Below are 19,775 nucleotides of genomic sequence, written 5' to 3' on the forward strand. Positions count from 1 at the left end.
GCCATTCAGGTTAAGATCTTGGTGTCTTTCCACTGGTTTCAGTATCTTCTTGTATTGATTTTTTCAGTTGTCATCATTTTAGTCTGACAATTTATTACTTTGCAGAGCAATTTACACTGCGTGGGCAGGAAATGAGAAACAGGCACAGCTCAATAATTCATAAAGCATCCGATGAAGCACGCAGCACTACAACAATCCGCCTCCATCTCAGATTAATTGTTCACTGAAACTTTTTAATGAAATTTTATGACGGAGGAGTAAAGAAATGCCAGAAGAGATGTCTCAGAAGTTTATGAATGCATGAACCTTTCAATTGGTAAAAGGTTTAGTTTTGGGGGGTGTAATAGCCAAACCAGCTTCAATTAATCTTGTATGGTTTACATTACATTGTGACAAGGAAAGAAAGAAAGAAAGAAAGATCAGCATTATAAGATCTAAAAAATATTTTGGAGCATATTTTACTAGCACCTTTATATGCTTCTGACTGGCCAAGTCGTTCTGTGCTTAAAAAAATTAATGGCTTTAAAAACAGTCCTGTAATAATAACCTATGCAAATGTATGGTCTCTGCAGCTGCAGAATTTTGGATGAATGCAATTTAAATGAAATTTAAAACTAATTATCTATAATGACGGCAATAAAAAAAATGACAGTCCAGTAGATATTTTCTCATGATTTGTACTAACAATTTTTATTTCATTATGCTAGTTATGTGACTTCATTGTGTATTTGACTCAAAGCCCCATCTGTTCACCAACACAATAGTCAATATTTTACCCTAACATACACTATAAGACAGGGGTCACCAGACTCGGTCCTGGAGGGCGGTGTCCTGCAGAGTTTAGCTCCAACCCTAATTAAACACACCTGAACCAGCTAATCAAGGTCTTACTAGGTATACAGGCAGGTGTGTTGAGGCAAGTTGGAGCAAAACTCTGCAGGACACCGGCCCTCCAAGATCAAGTTTGGTAACCCCCTGCTATAAGATATTTTCAGCATTTCTACTATAATTTTGACAAAGCTGAAAATGATGAAACTTTGAAAAAGTTGTTTTTATTAACAGAAATTGAGTGTTAATGTTTAATTAACCATGATTTGTTATGTGATACCAGATATTTTAAGAATTGTATGTTCTTCAATAAAAAGCAATAGTTGATAAGAGGGGAAAATATTTTATCAGTTTATGTGTTGTTTTTAGCATTTTGAATTAGATTAAAGTTATATTATTTTAATATATTAATAGTGAATTCAGTTCATTGGGACACTTTTTTGCCAATAATTCCAAAGGCTATTTGAATACCTGAAAGAATTCACCTAATTATTTAATTTAAAATCATCCTGTGGCCCCTTTTTTTTAGTTTTCTGACCCCCCAATGGACCTCGGGCCCCTTGGTTGCGGTTGTTCATTATATATCTATTCAGTACACGAGCCACACAAAAGGAGATGTTGATCAAAGAAAAGAAGGAAGTGACACAGTTTGTTAAAAACTTTGAATGGTTGTCATTTTTGGGTGAACGGTCCTTTTAATTGACAGTCTGTCAGGCAGCAGCGCGCCTCGCAAGACTTGCCTGCTCTGCAGCTCCACCTGCTGGCCGACAAATAAGATTTTGTTCGGTTTTCACTGAGATTCATGAAAGCCACTTAATTTTTGTCAAACGTTGAAGTCTCAGTTTGATATTTTATTTATTGTGTCAACATTTCATGTCAAATGAACGTGTAGGCCTACACGCAGGTAAGATAGACGGACGAAGACGGCTATTTCATCGCCCTATGCCGTGCTCATCCCTCTCTAGCAAGCTCTTCTCTGAGAATGAACTGTATTTTAGACATCTCTGCATTGTTCAGCAGTGTGTTTCTGTGTTTTTCTGCACGCAGCAGGTGACGTTCAGAAGAGGAGGGGCTTTTGTGCGCCGACCGTCCCCCACGTGTTGTTAAGGAAGGATGATGATGATTTAAGTACAGTTATCCGAGTGGCCATCTACAGCAGAATAGCGGCTGACCCAGCGACTCCATGCATGCGGCTTTATATCTGTGCCGCACTTAATCGCCGCGGCCGATTATATGTTTTTATTTTCCTCTCCACTGATGGGTGAACAATGGAGAAGCCGTCAGCAGAAATTTCTGGTGACCCTCCTATTTTCCCATACACCAGATCATTGTTTATGATGCTGTTGTTGTGTAGGAGGGCAGGGACGGACCTGATCTCGGCGGATTTCTGCTAGAAAACACTCAGAACTCGACGGGCTGTGACCGGCCTCGCATCCTTCCAGACCCGAGCAGCTGATGTTGGCGGTGCTGCCGCTCTCCTCCCGGCGATCATGGTGAAATTCCCGGCGCTTACGCACTACTGGCCTCTCATCCGATTCCTGGTGCCGCTGGCCATAACCAACATAGCCATCGACCTCGGCGAACAGGCAAGTGTGAATGAATTGTGTGTTAAATACAGCGCTGCATGACGCAAGATTGGTTGTGTATCCTTGGAGCTGGACACTGCAGCAATGGCATCCCTCATCCATCCCTTCTCCTCGCTATAAGAGGTCTGTGTATTTGTGGCTTGTGAACGTGTAATGCGTTGTCCACGTAATTTATTGGTTAGGGCGACGCTGTGTTTTATTTCCTAAGGAATCAGTGAAACGGCGGCCCTTGGTAAACAAGGCATCATCACAAACAACATGAGCCGATCAGCTGTGTGTTCGTCAACAGCTGGCCATACAGCGCATCCAATAACATGTGTCACACTGAACAATGCAAAAGCAATCTGACTGAGATGAATGTGCACTTTTGGATGGGCTGATTTTGCCTGAACCTCTGCCTGAACTGGCCTTGTTTTTGTCAACCATTAACAAATGTTGTGGCTTACAGTAGTTTTTATAACAGTCATTGCATGTCTAAAATGGATTGGTCACAAAAACAAATATTTATTGTCTTGTTAAACTCATAAAAAAAGGTAATTTATTGAAAATTAACATTTAGAGAAAGACTGGTAATCTGTTTGACCAAGCGATGTTTTCCGATATTCACCTTATTCAGTTAAATTGGTTATCGGTTCTTCGATATTAGGTGTGCAAATAAATGAATACCATTATATAATAATATTGTTTGGATAATTATAAAACTTTTAAATTAAAGTAGTTTATTCTCCAGTATGAAATATGTATCTCAATTACATAATAATAATCCAAGTATTGTTTTATTTTTGTGGTGTAATAAAAAGTAATTTTTGTCAAAAGCAAAAACAAAACTTTCAAATTGGTTTTAAATATTGGTTGTTGAAAACCTGACATAAAAAATATCGCTCACACTTTATTTTAAAGGTCCAATTCTCGCTATTAACAAACCATGTTTGCCTCAATAAGCTAATAATTTGCTGTTTATTAATGGTTAGTAAGGTAGTTGTTTAGTTTAGGTATTGGGTAGGATTAGGCATGTAGAATATGGACTTGTAGAATATGTGCTTTATAAGTACTAATAAACAGCTTATTAATAGACATGGTAATAAGCAACTAGTTAATAGTGAGAATTGGTCCCTATACTAAAGTGTTACTAAAATATCTGTATTGGTATTGCCCATAAAATGAAATATCGGTTTATCTTTAATAAAAAAAATTTAAAAACTCTCAACTCAAAACAACTCTCTCTTGCAGTTGAGAGTTGAGGAAATTAAATTTGCTGATGAAAATCCCTCATTCCTTAAAGTGACAAATTATTTTATTTAATTTTTTTTTTTTAGATAAAATTAGGATATTTCGAAATTAGAATGGATTTGATGGACACAACTCACTACACTGAATAATTCATTTGATTTTTGGAAAACTGGAATAAAACACTGCCATTTGATTTTTGTTAGATACAAATTAATTTTTCAGAATCACTAACGGCAGACAGAAGAAATGTGAGCAGGAACCCTAAGAGCCTGTCTGCCCACAGTAACAGACAATCATTATCTCACTGCACATTGTTCTTAGGCGTTGGAGATGAAGTGGCAGACAAAGAGTCAGAGTCAGAAGAAGGCAGCAGATAAGGAGAAGAACCCTCCATTCACACATACTTTTGACTTTATTTGTTATTGTACAGGTCTTGCTGCTTCGTATCAATTCTGTGACTGACTATCTACTGTTGTATCATCCAAATGAAATCTTAAGATTTAAACATAAGCATTTTTCTCCTGCAACAAGTATTACAGAATGGTGCCACCATGTTAGAGTCAAGGACAGGGCAGAAAAGTTTATTCATTAATGCAATAACACCCACAGCTGTAGAGCAAGTAGAACTTATGTACATCTCAGCATTTTCCAACAGGTTTGACATCTGACACATTGCCATATCACCTTCTCATGTGTTGATGGGGATATATTCTGGCATGTGACGACAAAGCTGTAAAATTGTTGGTAATACAGTTAGTCATCATTGAGATGATTTGTAGTTACTGTAGCTCCACATTATTCAAGATTACAATGGCTCTTGTTTCTGATCACAGTTTGCAGGTGTTTCTCTCAAGAAAGGTCCATGAAGTCTTCCTCTTTCTGCTTGACACTGTGGCTTAATCGTGTTTAGACATCTGCCACATGGTGCATTGTGACACTGTGAAGTTTGTATTTTCGCACATATGTGGCTTTAAAAGACAGAAACACCGTTAAGAGTAAATTCCGGGTTAGTGGTCCAATATAGCAAACTGGTGCTTGGATCTGGATCTTTTTCTAGGGGACATGCAATGAAAAGCATTTAGTCAGTTGATACAGGGGTAGTGTTGTATATCTTGGGAATAAAACCCTCTTTGTGTAGAGGAATCGCATGAGGAGTGATAGTTTGTCCTATCACCCTTTCAATTCAGCCCTCAACATCAGAAATTAGATTATGGATTAGACAAACCTAAATCTAGATTTAGTGTGGATTCATGTAGATTTACAATAGGTTCATCTGTATCTGGGTTTGTCTACCTTTTTTTTTTTTTTTTAATCACTCTACTAACCCGTCTTGTACAATGCTAAAAAAAAATGGATTCGGATGCATTTTTATAATTTCTCTCTTCCTCTACAGGCTTTGAACAGGGGTATTGCAACAGTTAAAGAGGATGCGGTAGAAATGCTGGCCAGCTATGGTCTGGCCTACTCCCTCATGAAGTTCTTCACTGGTCCTATGAGCGATTTCAAGAACGTAGGGCTGGTGTTTGTCAACAGCAAACGGGACCGAACCAAGGCAGTCCTCTGTATGGTCGCCGCAGGAACCGTGGCTATCATTTTCCACACTCTTATTGGTCAGTCTGCCAGTTTATTATTTCCTCACACTGCCTAAATGTACAGGGAACACTTCGTTTTGCACTTTTCCAAACAAACGTGTCATGGTGGTAGACTTAGTAAGCAATGTTATGATTGGAGAAGGACCTCCTTTTAGCTCAAGTGGTCTGAATCACTCAAACCCCACTCATCTCGGCAGATGTATCCATTCTCTGGGGGAAAAAAAACTCATTACACAAAGGAACATGTTATTCCAAGCACGGTCTCATCCGCTGTGTTGACTGAAGTGCTTTTTTGCCAGGTTACTACATGCCTGTTCTGTGTACTCTGTGAATGGAGAGGCGTCTCTCAAACAAACTCTATTCAAACTCACCGGGGTAACTCACCATTTATTTTCGGATTTTTGTTCACCCTCTATGATTATATTGTCATTAAACAAATTGTGCAAAATACTGCACTCCTACTCAGCAGGAAATAAGTTTTGCCACCCATATTTACCAAATTACAAATACTTAAGTTCGTGGGATGTGGTTAAAAATGGTTTAGTCATCATGAAATGGTGTATTTATACAATCTAATCCAAAAATTAGGATATTTACCATGAATATGTCAGTTTCTCTAGCTCAAATACATTTGCATTTACACAAATAGCCATTTACATATGAAGCAAGAAATCACAACCTTTTTCAGCAGCTCAGCAGTGCCCATATGGCAGTTACTGCTATGAGTACATGGAGAAAGAATGTAACCCCGAGGGATATAAGATACAAACCAGCACCTTCAAAGGCATGAATTTTTAACTACTAAGCCACCACCTGTCCACCATACGTAATGATGTGCTTTTAAATGAAGAAGTTATGGTGTGTTGGCATAACATGGACACTATCCATCATCTTAAGTGTGGTCTCAGACATATTATGGTCGTTTGTGCAGTCAGAGAGTTTGGTAGAGCTGTGTCATCCATCTTTGGATCACGTCACTGCACACATTCCTGAGAAAAGGGAAAAAACACAGGAGAAATAGGAGACACGAGAACTTCTGTATTATATTATATTATATATTTTGTTATTAGGTTAGAACTTTTATATCCTTGCATTTTATTTGTTCTAGTTTTAACAGCAAAGCCATCATGTCATATATTATATTATATTATATTATATTTCTCTGTCCTTGCATGTTTTTTGGCAGCAAAGCCATCATGTTGAATATTATGTTTTATTATATTATTGACTATAATACATATTAATCTTGTTCTCACTTGTACTTGTTTAGCCTACACAAATATGGGCTATTATATCATTAACAAACTGCACCATGTGGATGAGTCTGTGGGGAGTAAGACCCGGAAGGCGTTTCTCTATCTGGCTGCTTTTCCTTTACTTGACGCCATGGTGAGTTTATCGTGACGTCTCAACCCTGGATATTTAGCTGTAATGTCATAATGTGCTCTTGCTGTGACCGTCAGATCTGGCTCGCCTGCCTGGCACAGATGGCAGAGAGTATGTGTGTGTAAGCGTGCGTGGTAAGGCTAGGCATCAGAGCCTATTCAGACCTGGAAACCCATCAAGCTCCTTTGGATGAATAACAGCCCACGCGAACATCCTGTGCCTGTCAATGGAGGTTAAGTCGCAGTAGTGTTTTGTTTAAAGTGTTAAGTTTCGAGAGAGCGGACCCAGTTAACAGGGGGTCCATGACCCCTAGAGGATGAAATGTGGCACTGCAGGGGGGTTGGCGATTTTTGTGAAAAAATGGAAATTTACATTAAAGAAGAATATAGTATTAACGAAACTAAAATTAAGAAGCTAAAGCTCTGCAAAATTCCCTAAGAATCCTAAAAAAATAATAAGAGTTCCACAAAAATATTAAGCTTGTTTAGAACTAGCAACATATGAGCAACATATTAAGTATCATGTGACACTGAAGACTGGAGTAATGGCTGCTGAAGATTCAGCTTTTCAATCACAGGAATAAATTACATTTTAAACATATTTTTCACAATATTGCTGTTGTTACGAATTTTTTACAGTAATGTGTACTGTAATATAAAACTCTCAATAATGCTTTAATGGCTTTGAATAATGCTTTAATGGCTTTGAAAGGTTACCATCAATATAGTATCAAACATAGCATATGGTGCCATAGGACTAAAATACACCCAGAATTTAATATAATATGCAGATTTACATTTAATATGTAATGGGGTCCCTGTTCTATCTCTCTCTATTCATTAAGGGGATTAGCGTATTGTATTATGTAAGTTATTGTGACAGTTAGCTCATATCTGTGGTTTCAGGCCTGGACTCATGCCGGAATCCTTCTGAAGCACAAGCACAGTTTCCTGGTGGGATGTGCGTCTATTTCTGATGTTGTTGCACAGGTATGTGTCAGATTCATCAAGTCAGCATTTCATTGCTTGATTTATGATGTCTTCTTACACTCTTTTTTTCTGTATCGGTATGTTTATGAGAATGTGAATACGGTTGTGTATGAAAGATAATTGAAGGCAAAGATAATGGGTTATGTGTCTGTGCTTATCATAGTCACGGTGTAATTTGTTTTTATTAATGATGTATTTGGGTTTGAATTAATAATAGTCTGTATGTGCCACAAGAGCGGCTATATTTATCACTGTCATTGTAATCAGGTTACACGGTTGTGCCTCTCTCCCTCTCTCTCTCTAGATTGTGTTTGTCGCTATTTTGCTCCACAGTCACCTGGCGTGTGTGGAGCCCTTGTTGATCCCAATCCTCTCTCTGTATATGGGCGCCTTGGTACGCTTCACGATCGTTGGTTTGGGTTACTACAGGAACATTCATGACAACATCCCAGAATCCAGTGGGCCTGAGGTTGGGGTATGTCCATTGACTCTCTTTACACCTGTTCAACTAAGTGGTATTTTACTATGCAAATCCTTCACTATATTGACCTGCTCAGTATCACAACTACACTTGTAAGTTTATTGGTTTTCAATATTAATTTCTCCTTACTCTGCCACATCAAACCTGTGAGAATCTTAAAACTATGTACTGACACTCGTTCTGTGTAATAGGGTGATGCCACTATTAAAAAGATGCTAAGCTTTTGGTGGCCGTTAGCTCTCATCCTGGCTACACAGCGGATTAGCAGACCCATCGTCAACCTGTTTGTGTCACGGGATCTGAAAGGAAGCACAGCTGCCACAGAGGTTAGTGTGTCCCATGGCAAGAACACACATACTTTTACAGTATTTAGATGTCACATTATAGTCACTTTCATTATTTTCAGTCATTTAGATACAGCATATGTATGAATATTCAGCTAATCCTTAAATGTAGCAATGCATTCACAATGAAATTCAGCTTTTCTTGCTATGAAAATATAAATAGAGATGGATGGGGGAACATTTTTGTTTTATATCTTCTATGTTGACATCTATTTTTATTTCAAAATGTCATCAGGTATAAACAGAGCAGCACTTTAATAAAAATTGTGACAATTATGATTTTAGTTGGGACTACAGAAATGGAAATTGCACGTATAGTGTATATTTAATTATGCATCCAGTGTATAAAAACAGTTGTTATTGTAAACTAAAACTGTTAAAATAGTTTTCAGCAATTAAAATAATGCAAATATAAATCTGATAAATATTTTACGTCACTCAGCTCTGCTACAATAGAAACATTCATTATAAACAGATGAAATTGTGGGTGTTTAATGTTACCATCATCTCACCATTGTTTTCCAGGCTGTCGCAGTTCTCACAGCAACATATCCAGTGGGTCATATGCCATATGGATGGCTCACCGAACTCAGAGCTGTTTACCCTGCATTTGACAAGGTTAATGTTGTTGTTTTACCTTAAACTAACACTTTTTTAATCCTTAATCATACAGTCCTCTGAATCCTTAATACTAATCATCCTCCGCATATATACTTAAGTTAAAATGACAGCTTTCCATCTTCTCCTCCCAGTATCCCGCCTGAGGAATCAGGAAAAGGAGTCAGTGTGGTTTATTTGCTTTTTATTTATACCACACTGTCTAACTCGTACCCTGAAGGGATGACAAAATTAGTTTATATCTTCCACCTTTTCTGTGTGCTAATACTGCAGTGTCTATTATCTTGTTTTACTTCATGACAAAGCAATTATTTTTTGGGTAAATAGAGTGGGTTCATGGAGCCAGAGTCCCAGAGACTGTAATTAAAAAAGGCACACAGTAGTGTGCTGTTATTTATGGATGTTTGGCCTGAGAAAAAGGATCAGCAGGATCCACAATTAGGAAGTCTTCAGGAAGTGAGGGGACATTCTCTGGCCGCAGGTGTCTGGCCAACTGTAGTTAATAATTTTATGGATGAAGATAAAGAAAGTTTGGTTCTGTATTATATTTTTAATGCTTTAGAAAGAAGTGTCTTATACTCATCAAGGCTGCATTTATTTGATCAAAAATATAGTGAAAACTGTAACATTGTGAAATGTTGTTATTATTATTTAAAAGAACTTTTTTTCTATTTTAATGTTTTAAAATGTCATTTATTCATGTGATGGTAAAGTTGAATTTTAAGCCCCCATTACTCCAGTCTTCAGTGTCACATGATCCTCCGAAATTGATTGTAATATGCCGATTTCTTATTATTATCAATGTTGAAAACAGTTGTGCTGCATTTATTCAGGACTCTTTGATGAACTGCATTTATTTAAAATAGGGTTTTTTTGTAACATAAATGTTTTACTGTCACTTTTGATCAATTTAATGCACCCTTGCTGAATAAGAATATTGCTTTCTTTAAAAACATTTTTTTGTTGATCTACAGATTCTAAATGCTCAAAACTTATCCTGAAGAAGAAATGAACTGCTTTCTTGACATCTGCTGTTTTGTATTTGTTCTTATTTTCCAGAATAACCCAAGCAACAAGTTGGCCAACAGTGGTACAGTTGTGACAAAGTCCCACATCAGGCGCTTCACTTTTGTTTGTTTGGCTCTTTCTATAACAGTAAGTTCATCCACATTCTCCTCTGTCGCCATCTGGCTTCAATAACACTTGTTTCATATTTTGGTAACAGCGGTTACTGAAGTTCAGCGAGTTCAGAGGTGCTGTGGGAGTTTATTGTGACTGTGGGCCATGGTCATATTCTTTGTTTAGCCAATCAGGAGGAGGAGATTTCTTTCTGCATATATATTTATTCATTTGACAGACTTTTCAAAGCAACTTACAGTAGAGGAATACAACAAGCGATTTAACATGAAAGCGTGGTAGATAGAGCTTGCTGTAGTACTTTTGGTTTGAATCTTAATTTGTGATCGTTAACAACGTATGTTCCATTCATTATGAATATGGGTAGTATGAATGCTGTTGCTTCATTCCCATTTACAACTTCTTCCTTTGGTCTACATGTATAGTATTTAAACCCACACTAGCTTTATCTGTACACATTGTTACCTTATAATTCGATTTTCAATTTTTCCATTTGTCCACTGAATTTAAGATGCAATAACCAAAAATCCATACGCTTTTATTCAGCTACTAAACACGTAGTTGTAAAGCCATAAGGAGCGCATTAGGATAGTGTGTCTTGTTATTCTGAGTGCTTTTAGAGTCAGGCTAAATGATTAATTGATGCGCTCTGCCTCGGTAACAGGGTCAGACTTTCCCTTCCTGACCTAGATTAAAGCCTTCATGGTATTACACTACAGCTATCATTTTTTTGCCATAATTTCACCTCTCTGTCAGCGATATGGAGGAAGAATCGCTATTGTATGAGTCTGTGTCACTCATATAACAAGGCTTCTGTTTAATCTCTTACTTGAACACTACATAGTTTTGCCCAGATGTTCTCCTCTTCAATGAAATGTTGCATGAATGCACTGCTATGGATGAATACTGTGGTTTGTTTTTAATTAATCGCTCAAAGGCATTGAGATTCTGTGTTAACATTTTGCTTTGTAAAAGCTGGAAACCCTTAGGACTTGGTTGTAAATTATGTATCATTGATGGCTGGTTTGTGTTATTGATGTTAAGAGGTTGCAGCAAGTGTTGAGTTCTTGTGCCAACATGTCTGGTCATACATGTCTGGTCATACATATCTGTGCACACACTTCCCATTCCAGTGCTGTTTGCCACATTTCAAAGGCATTTCTCCACTCAGTCACTGTAGATATAAACAGTTATGAGTGTAAATGATAGTGTTTTGATAGCTCTGTGAACAGGGTAAGTATAATATGCTTGCTTGCATGTGATCTGAATCTAAAATCAACATGTATAACACTAGCTTGCTCTATTCTTTTACATCTGTTTTCTTTTTATTATATACTGTAATTTTAAAAAACCCTTGCTACGTGTACTGTGTTAGGCTAACTGAGACTTGTCATAGCACTTGCATATTATTGCTCTCTTGTTGATTTTGATTGCTTCCATTGTCCTCTTTTGTAAGTCGCTTTGGATAAAAGTGTCTGCTAAATGTGTATGTAAATGTATACTGTGATATTATATTCCACTAGATAACCAGAAAAACCAAAGTGCCATTTAACAGAAATAACCAGAATAGCCTATTTTTTTGTTTACCCTGCTTCTTGTTAACCACATTATATTTTACTATGATAGATTTTACTTTACTTTACTTTGACATTGTCCTAATTTGAGATCTCCTTTACTTCCTTATGTTATGTTTGGATGGCTCCATTCAGGTAGTGTGTCTTTCTCTGTGCAGCTCTGTTTTGTGGTGTTCTGGGCGCCACACATTTCTGAGAGGATCCTGGTGGACATCATTGGAGTAGATCATGCCTTTGCTGAGATGTGTGTCGCTCCATTACGAATTTTCTCCTTCTTTCCCATTCCAGGTATTGCACTTTAAGTCAATTTACGTAAAAACAAACATTTTTTTTTTTAAGACACAGGACATACACTATTGTTTAAAAAGTATGGGGTTGGTTTTTATTTTTGTTCACCCAGGCTGCATTTATTTGTACAGTAAAAAAACAGTAATAAAATACGGTAATTTTTACAATTTAAAATAAATGTTTTCTATTTTAATATTTTAAAATGTAATTTATTCCTGTGCTGGCAAAGTTGAATTTTCAGAATCCATTACTCCAGTCTTCAGTGTCACATAATCATTCAGAAATCATTATAATATGCTGATTTGCTGCTCGAGAGTCATTTCTTATTATTATTAATGTTAAAAAAGTTGTGCTGCTTAATATTTGAATGGAAACTGTGATTTTCTTTTATTTTTCTTTGGAAATTCCAAAAACTGCGTTTTTTTTTAAATAGAAATGTTTGTAGCATTTTAAATGTCTACTGTCACTTCTGATCAAATTAATGTGTCCTTGCTGAATAAAAGTGCCAATTTCTTTAAGAAAAAATCCTACTGACCCCAAACTTTGAATAGTAGTGTATATTGAACTTTGTGAATGTCCCATGGTCAAATTCTGTGGAAATCTGCAGGCCTTTCTGTAAAGTTCTGTAGCTGCATATCTGAGGGCTTCTCATGACAAACAAAAACGCATGATTCGGGGTCTGATGTGCAGTGCATTATCAAATAGACAGATAGTCTTAGGAGGACCAGTTGCTCTTTGAAAATGCCTTTTGAATAGGCAAAGGCCAAGAGTGGTCATGCTTCAGTTACTATGCCTCCAGGCCTACAGAAACTACAGAGAGAGAGAAAGAACCATCACAGTATCATCCAATTTAATTGCACTTCAGTACTAACAGTACTGATAGCAATGACTGGCATGTCAAATATGTTTTCACATGATTGCTTGAGGACCAGCTTTGCATGCTCTTTTTTTTATCTTCAGTGACAATTCGTGCTCACCTGACTGGTTGGCTCATGACACTGAAGAAGACCTTTGTCCTGGCGCCCAGCTCTGTCCTCCGCATCATTGTCCTCATTACCAGTCTCATAGTGCTGCCTTACATGGGGTAAGTGTGTTGTGCTTGACTGTACTCACATGTTGAAGCATATTGTATAATAAAATCTGTTAGATTTCTAAAGCTTTCTGCGCTTTAATTTGTGCAGGGTACATGGAGCCACACTTGGTGTTGGGTCCCTGCTGGCTGGTTTCCTTGGGGAGTCTACTATGGTTGCGATCGCAGCATGCTATGTCTATCGAAAACAGGTACGATAACACAGAAGGCTGTAGGTTTTTTCTTATGATACAACTGCTTTCTGTTTGATGTGAATACAACAAAAGAGAATTAACAATTCAATCAAGCGTCTTTGAACAATACATCAGTGTGATGCTGTGGCTACTCCACAGACATGAATCTACAAACGTTAATTTCAGTAGTATATTGTTTATTTTAAGCACATGCACATGCACATACAGGAGAGTGAGGGTAGTTATATGGTCCCACTTTATATTAGGTGGCCTTAACTACCATGTACTTACATTTGAATTAATCATTTGGTACAGTGCACTTATTGTGTAGATACATGTTTTTACATTGTACTTATATTTTTAAAAATACCTATATGTAATTACATCTGTAACTAATTTCTGTAATTACATTTATAATTACACTGTTGACCCATCCCTTACACCTTAACCCACTCTTAAACCTACCCATACCACTTAACCTGTCCCTAACCTTACCCATATCCTACCTCAATAGCAGCAATAGTGTTTTGCAATACAATATGAACACAATAAGTACATTGTACTTGTTTTTTGATGTAAGTACATAGTAGTTAAGGCCACCTAATATAAAGTGTGACCAGTTATTTTAATAAATATAAGGCCTTGAGTCAAAAGTCCAGTTACATAAATGTGCTTTCTCTAGCAGTGGTTTTGTATGCTGGTTTCAAAGTTCAATGTTTCAGTCTTCCAAACTAAACTTTTTTTTTTTTTTTTTAAACACAATAAAACACACTAACATGTAAGGCAAGGGTCAACTATATCATGAAGGTAGGTTTTATTAACCAAATTGTTGAACTGTGTCCTCCGAACAAAAATATTTTCCCCCATATAGTTCAGTTTGAGATAAATTTGTCTTAATTATATGGAGGCAGATATTTTAATTGTTGTAATTTTATGCAATTCATTAAATAGTGTAGTTGTCTGTTAAAGCATTGGTTTCATGTTTTTATACACTACTTATTCAGCCTAGATACCTTAATTTGGTAATACATGACAGTAAGGACACTGATGGTATTACAAAAGATTTATATTTCAAGAAATGGTATTCTTTTGAAGATTCTATTCATGAAAGAATCCTGAAAATATGTTTCACATTTTCCAGTTTTCAACACTGATAATAAGAAATGTTTGTTGAGCACCAAATCAGCATGCGAACACTAAATGTTTTGCCGTCACATGAATACATTGCATTTTAAAATATATTAAAATAAAAAACAGTTAATTTAAATTGAAATATTTAACAACTTTTGATCAAATAAATGCAGCCCTGGTGAGTGACTATTTTTAAAAACATCAAACAACAAAAAATTTTGTGAACTTTTAAACAGCAGTGTACGTTACCCAAGACTATGGAATACCCACAACGAGTTACTCGTATAGTTTTGAATGGGGGAAAAATGCAACGCTCAATATGGCCGCTCAATCGCAGGAAGCCCCTCCTTCTGAATGAAAGAGCCAATCACTAATTGGTAAAGTCAGCGCGTCACTGCAGCTGCCGTTAGAAGTCCCGGTTGCTATAGAAACAGTCAGTATTCTGAGATGTGCGCTTAGGACTGCGCATGCGCACTGCCTGATCTAGCCTGGAAAATAAGCTTTTTATAATGCTATTTGAACAAAAGAAACAACATTTATGATAGTTGTTGTCAGATTTCTTTGGTGATTTTCAAATATGAAATTTAATCGTAAGCTTAGTGAACAGTTTTGGACAATTTGATGTTTCCCCATTCAAAGAGATAGGAGCTGCACTTGGATGCCCAAGAGGCGTTTCAAAGATGGCTGTCGAGTGACATGACTTGTCTTAAAGAGACTTTGACGTTACACTTTACATTTTAGTTATTTCATGAAATTTAAAGGGGTCATATGATGCGATTTCAAGTTTTCCTTTCTCTTTGGAGTGTTACAAGCTGTGTGTGCATAGATAAGATCCCTAAAGTTGCAAAGACTAAAGTCTCAAAACTAAAGAGATATTCTTTATAAAAGCTAAGACTCTGCCACACCCCCCTAAAACACCTCATTTAAACACGCCCCCACGTCTGTGTCACTGTGTGGGAAGATTTGCAAAACACCGCCCAAATGTTTACGCAAAGAAAGAGGGTATGATTTTTATTCTCGCTGTAATATTGTTGCTGCCGCCGGCACCATGTCCTGGAGACATGGTGAAAGCGAAACTACTTTGTTTGGACTTTGAAAAGAGGACACAACTAGAAATCAGTGGTTAAGTTGTATTTACAATGCTGTTCCAGAACAGTTCAACCCAAATATTAGAGTATGTGCAGCGCATTTTACGGAAGACTATTTCCTGAACCTGGGAGAGAGTAGCCTACAATGCAAGCTGTGCACAAAGGCTGTTTCTATAAAGTGGGGCAATTCCAACTTTGCAAGGACAGTCTGGCACTTATGACTCACAGCCTGTAAGTATGTTTTCATATTTAAAGAATTTGCCACTAACTATTCAAACGCGAGTAGCGTTTGTTGTTTGTCGTTTCTCCGATCACAAATTCACAACAGACATTGCGGCGCGTAAAAAGACAGTATAAGTCATTATAATCAGCAATTATGTCCCCACTTGCTGCAGCAAATTCCTCGTTTATAATGGGTTTTATTGTTTTTGTCTTGTCGCACCGGGACATGGCATAACAATACGGTAAGAGGTATAACATTTCCGTCACACGCTTGAGGTATTTGGCCAATCACAATGCACTGGATAGCTGGCCAATCAGAGCACACCTCGCTTCTCAGAACGATGAGCTTTGTAAAAAAAGACGCGTTTCAGAAAGGCGGGGCATAGCGGAGCAATAATGTACAGTATGTGGAAAATAATGTGTTTTTTGAACCTTAAACCACATTACATTACACCAAATACACAAAATAATGTTCTTTTTTAGCAACGTCATATGACCCCTTTAACTGAAATCCCATTAAATTATATGATTTCACAACTCCATATAGCGTGACAACACACCTAACTTTTGATTTTTAAATTAAATTATAATTTTACAAACTCCACCACACATATTTCATTGAAAAACCTTTGTAAACCATTCTTACTTAAACTATCACACTTCAGTGTAACAAATTATGTAATAATGGCTTTTATGAATGACTTAAATTAGTTTGGTCTGTGTTTCATAAATGAAGCCCAGTGCGTTGGGGAAAGATGATTAGCATTTTTCTTTCTGCCCACACAGAAGAAAAAGAAAGACTCTGATGAAGACATGACCATCGACGGGGAGGACTCAGCCCCCATGAACGAGGTCAGGGCCGGGGGCCGCATGGACGACATTGTGGAGTTGAGAGAAGAGGATGAGGAAGAGCTGGAGGAAGACTGAGCAGTGGATTCAAGGCTGAGCAGGATGTGTTGTGGGAATCAGGGCCTTCTTGCTTTCTCGGGCAGTGTTTTTATTGCTTACTGTCCCCTGCTGCCGCCTTTCCCTCCTGCCGAAGCGAGAGCCCAGCTCACCTTTTCAGTGTGCACACAGTTCAAATAAACACAGAGGGAGATTTAGATATCAGTCGTCAAGACTACAGTCGTCTGCTGCAGCATATCTATGTTACAGTACACACGCTGACATACAAATGCGTACATGCGTCTTCCAGCTGCCGTCGGGAGATTTTATTTTCTGATGCAGGACAGTGAAGATATTGATCTGTACCAAAGCAATGTTGTGCATTAACTGCTATTTTTTTCTGTATGCTGATCTTTAATGTGCTGCCGTCCTACACGTTTTGAATCTTCAAAGGAAAGACTACACTAAATGCAATTACATCATCCGCTTGGAATGTATTTTCTGTTTGTTGTTCTTCTTTTTTACTTCTAATATTTATCAGAAAGGACAGACTTGATAAGATTTTTGAGGTCCAGAGGCGCTGACCTGTGTTACTGCACAGTTTCAACATGTTATTGTTATTTTTATTTTTGGCTTTTATCATTACAAGAAATGTCAACAGAGGATATAAATATATATATTACAGATTTTTATTGGAATTGAGAATGAATTTGATGGACATCTTAGAAAACAACAGTTTCAGAGTGACAAATGTTTGAAGTTTATGGGTCATCTAGAGGACCTATTTTTTTAAATATAAATACCATATGTTGTAGGTGTATAAAATATGATACATTTTGTATGGGTGATGTTGTGAACTCTGTATATTGTAGGAAAAGAAAGAATTGGACTGTGTGTTTTCATAATTACGTCTATTGAAGTATTTTTTGTCTTATCTTAATTTATTTTGGGCATTCATTTTGTATCTCAGGATGTTCGTGATGGAAAATATTAAAGTAATATAAAGTCTGAATAATGATCCCTCCCTAATGAGCTGTTTTTCAGGTTTCTCCATGGGACAAAGATACACAGCTTCTAAGGATGTTTTAAGCCAGTGTTTGTTTCATTTAGATTATAGTGAAGTCTAGCTGAGCTTGTTCTGTATTAGAGATTTCCTGGACAATGCTTAGTTATGATAGAAACATTTATTACAGTTTCAGAAGTCTTCAGTCCTCTCATTAAACAGTGAAAATGTGGTTTAAAGTGGTCTGTGGTGAGGTTCTTGTGTTCTGTCTACTACTAAAATGAAGGTAAGAGTGTGTTTGTCACTTTTGCTGCAGTTGGTGAGAAGTCTGCAACACAGAAAACGGAACAAATTATGCTCTAAATGTCACGCATATGGAGTCTGACTAATAGGAAACTAAATTAAATCAAATTTACCTCATTTGGAATGTGATTAAAATGAGAGCGAATACAGCGATTTCATATCGGTGAAATGACGCCCCCTATCGCGCAACTTTGACACTCATGACATCTGAACACAGAGACCCTGGACGTTAACAGCTGAGGGATTGAAGCACGCATGCGCTCTGCGCGTGATCAGAGGGCAGTGCACACACAGGCAATATCTTGATTAAAACCCCATAAGACTGGGAATGTCTCTTCTGGTAGCATCTTACGATCATGTTAAATTCGTTCAAAAAACAATTTTTCAGCATTTAATATATACATATAATGATAATTAATTAACATTAGTAAACTTGATCAAACATTATTAGTTAACATTTTAATAGGTTTCTTAGATTTTTTGCTGTTATAATAATAAAAATAACAATACAATCATTGTTAATTATAATTTCATAATACCTAAAGCATTAAAGAGATAGTTCAGTTAAAAATGTTGTCATAATTTACTAATCCTTATGTCATTCAAAAATTATATGAATTTCTTTCTGTGAAACATGAAAGAAGAAGTGTTTTTGTTGATATAATGAAAGTCAAAAATGTCCAGTGTTATTTTGGATCCCATTGACTTTCATTGTATGGTCATAAAAAGTTAAAATATTCTACAAAATATATTATTTTGTGTTTTACAGAAAAAATGCCATGTCTATTGGTTTAGAATGACATAAGGGTGAGTAAACAATGACAGAGTTTTCATGTTTGCCTGAACCAGCTGATGTTTGATTCAACTTGATTCAGTGTTCCAGTTTATTTTATTTCCCTTAATCAGCCTATATTCCCCTACTGTATGTACTACCTTTTGAGATATATTTTAACATGTTACTTGGTAGACATTGACAAAAATCTGATGTGTGAATGTGATGAGCTGTGATTAACGAGAAATGCTTGGCCTCCACCCACGATAAAGTGCAGATGGTCCAACGCTATGTATGGTAGAGTGCATTCCCATGGGGTCAGGCTTTCCCTTGCGCACACTTGGCTCTGAGACAAAAACCTTTAATAGTAACCCCAATGTAAAAGCCCTCCCCTCCCCACTTCCCTCACACCCAGGATCCTCTCTCATGACTAAACATGGGCCCTTGGCATTCTGCAAATTAAGGGAACACGGGTCGAGTTGAATGTCTGGTAGTAAAACAGACCTGTCGGTTCTCAGAAGGATGGTGCGAGAGAGTCGGGCCTGATGAATATGTGCTAAGCCATATATCACACGTCACTATGCCATGAAAAGTACCAAGTCCACGCATAGAATATCCTCATTACTCACTCACCCCAATTTTTTTTTTTAAAGCTCTATGATCTGTGGAACACACACACACACAAATATTCATTGCATAAAATGAGTGAATAAAAGTGAATAGTAACCACAACTGCACTATTTTCTGAATTAAAAAACAACAACAAAAACGATCAATATGGCTTTAGAGGACTTAGAACTTTTTTTTTTTTGGTCTGTTCTGAGCTTGTCGGCCACTGGAGAATCCTAAAAAATAATATGTAAATGCAGCTTTTTACAAAGAAGCAGTACAACTGTTTGAAAAATAAAAATAAATGTTTCCTGAGCACCAAATCAGGAATGATTTGTGAAGGATCATGTGTCACTGAAGACTGGAGCTTTGCCATCACAGGAATAAATGACCTTTTAGCATTTTCAAATATTAAAATAGAAACCAGTATTTATTGTAATAATATT

General features: G+C 37.0%; 1 protein-coding gene across 6 annotated transcripts; it reads left to right on the forward strand.

Moving 5' to 3' along the window:
• The first annotated feature begins 127 nt into the window (after positions 1-127).
• Positions 128-17,884, forward strand: ankhb (ANKH inorganic pyrophosphate transport regulator b). Of its 6 annotated transcripts, none has more exons than XM_058744672.1 (13): positions 128-967; positions 1,876-2,414; positions 5,038-5,254; positions 6,507-6,625; positions 7,528-7,611; positions 7,916-8,086; positions 8,284-8,418; positions 8,962-9,054; positions 10,114-10,209; positions 11,924-12,053; positions 13,014-13,137; positions 13,235-13,334; positions 16,544-17,884. In XM_058744672.1, exons 2-13 carry the CDS (start codon positions 2,319-2,321, stop codon positions 16,682-16,684), a joined length of 1,506 nt encoding a protein of 501 aa, XP_058600655.1. In that variant the 5' UTR covers positions 128-967; positions 1,876-2,318; the 3' UTR covers positions 16,685-17,884. The 6 variants fall into 6 exon arrangements, with proteins under 6 accessions (XP_058600655.1, XP_058600672.1, XP_058600684.1 ...); XM_058744689.1 differs by having other exon boundaries at positions 1,879-2,414; XM_058744701.1 differs by having other exon boundaries at positions 2,183-2,414.
• Positions 17,885-19,775: the final 1,891 nt, after the last annotated feature.

Source organism: Onychostoma macrolepis, chromosome 02 (genome assembly GCF_012432095.1).
Source record: "Onychostoma macrolepis isolate SWU-2019 chromosome 02, ASM1243209v1, whole genome shotgun sequence".
Taxonomy (NCBI): domain Eukaryota; kingdom Metazoa; phylum Chordata; class Actinopteri; order Cypriniformes; family Cyprinidae; genus Onychostoma; species Onychostoma macrolepis.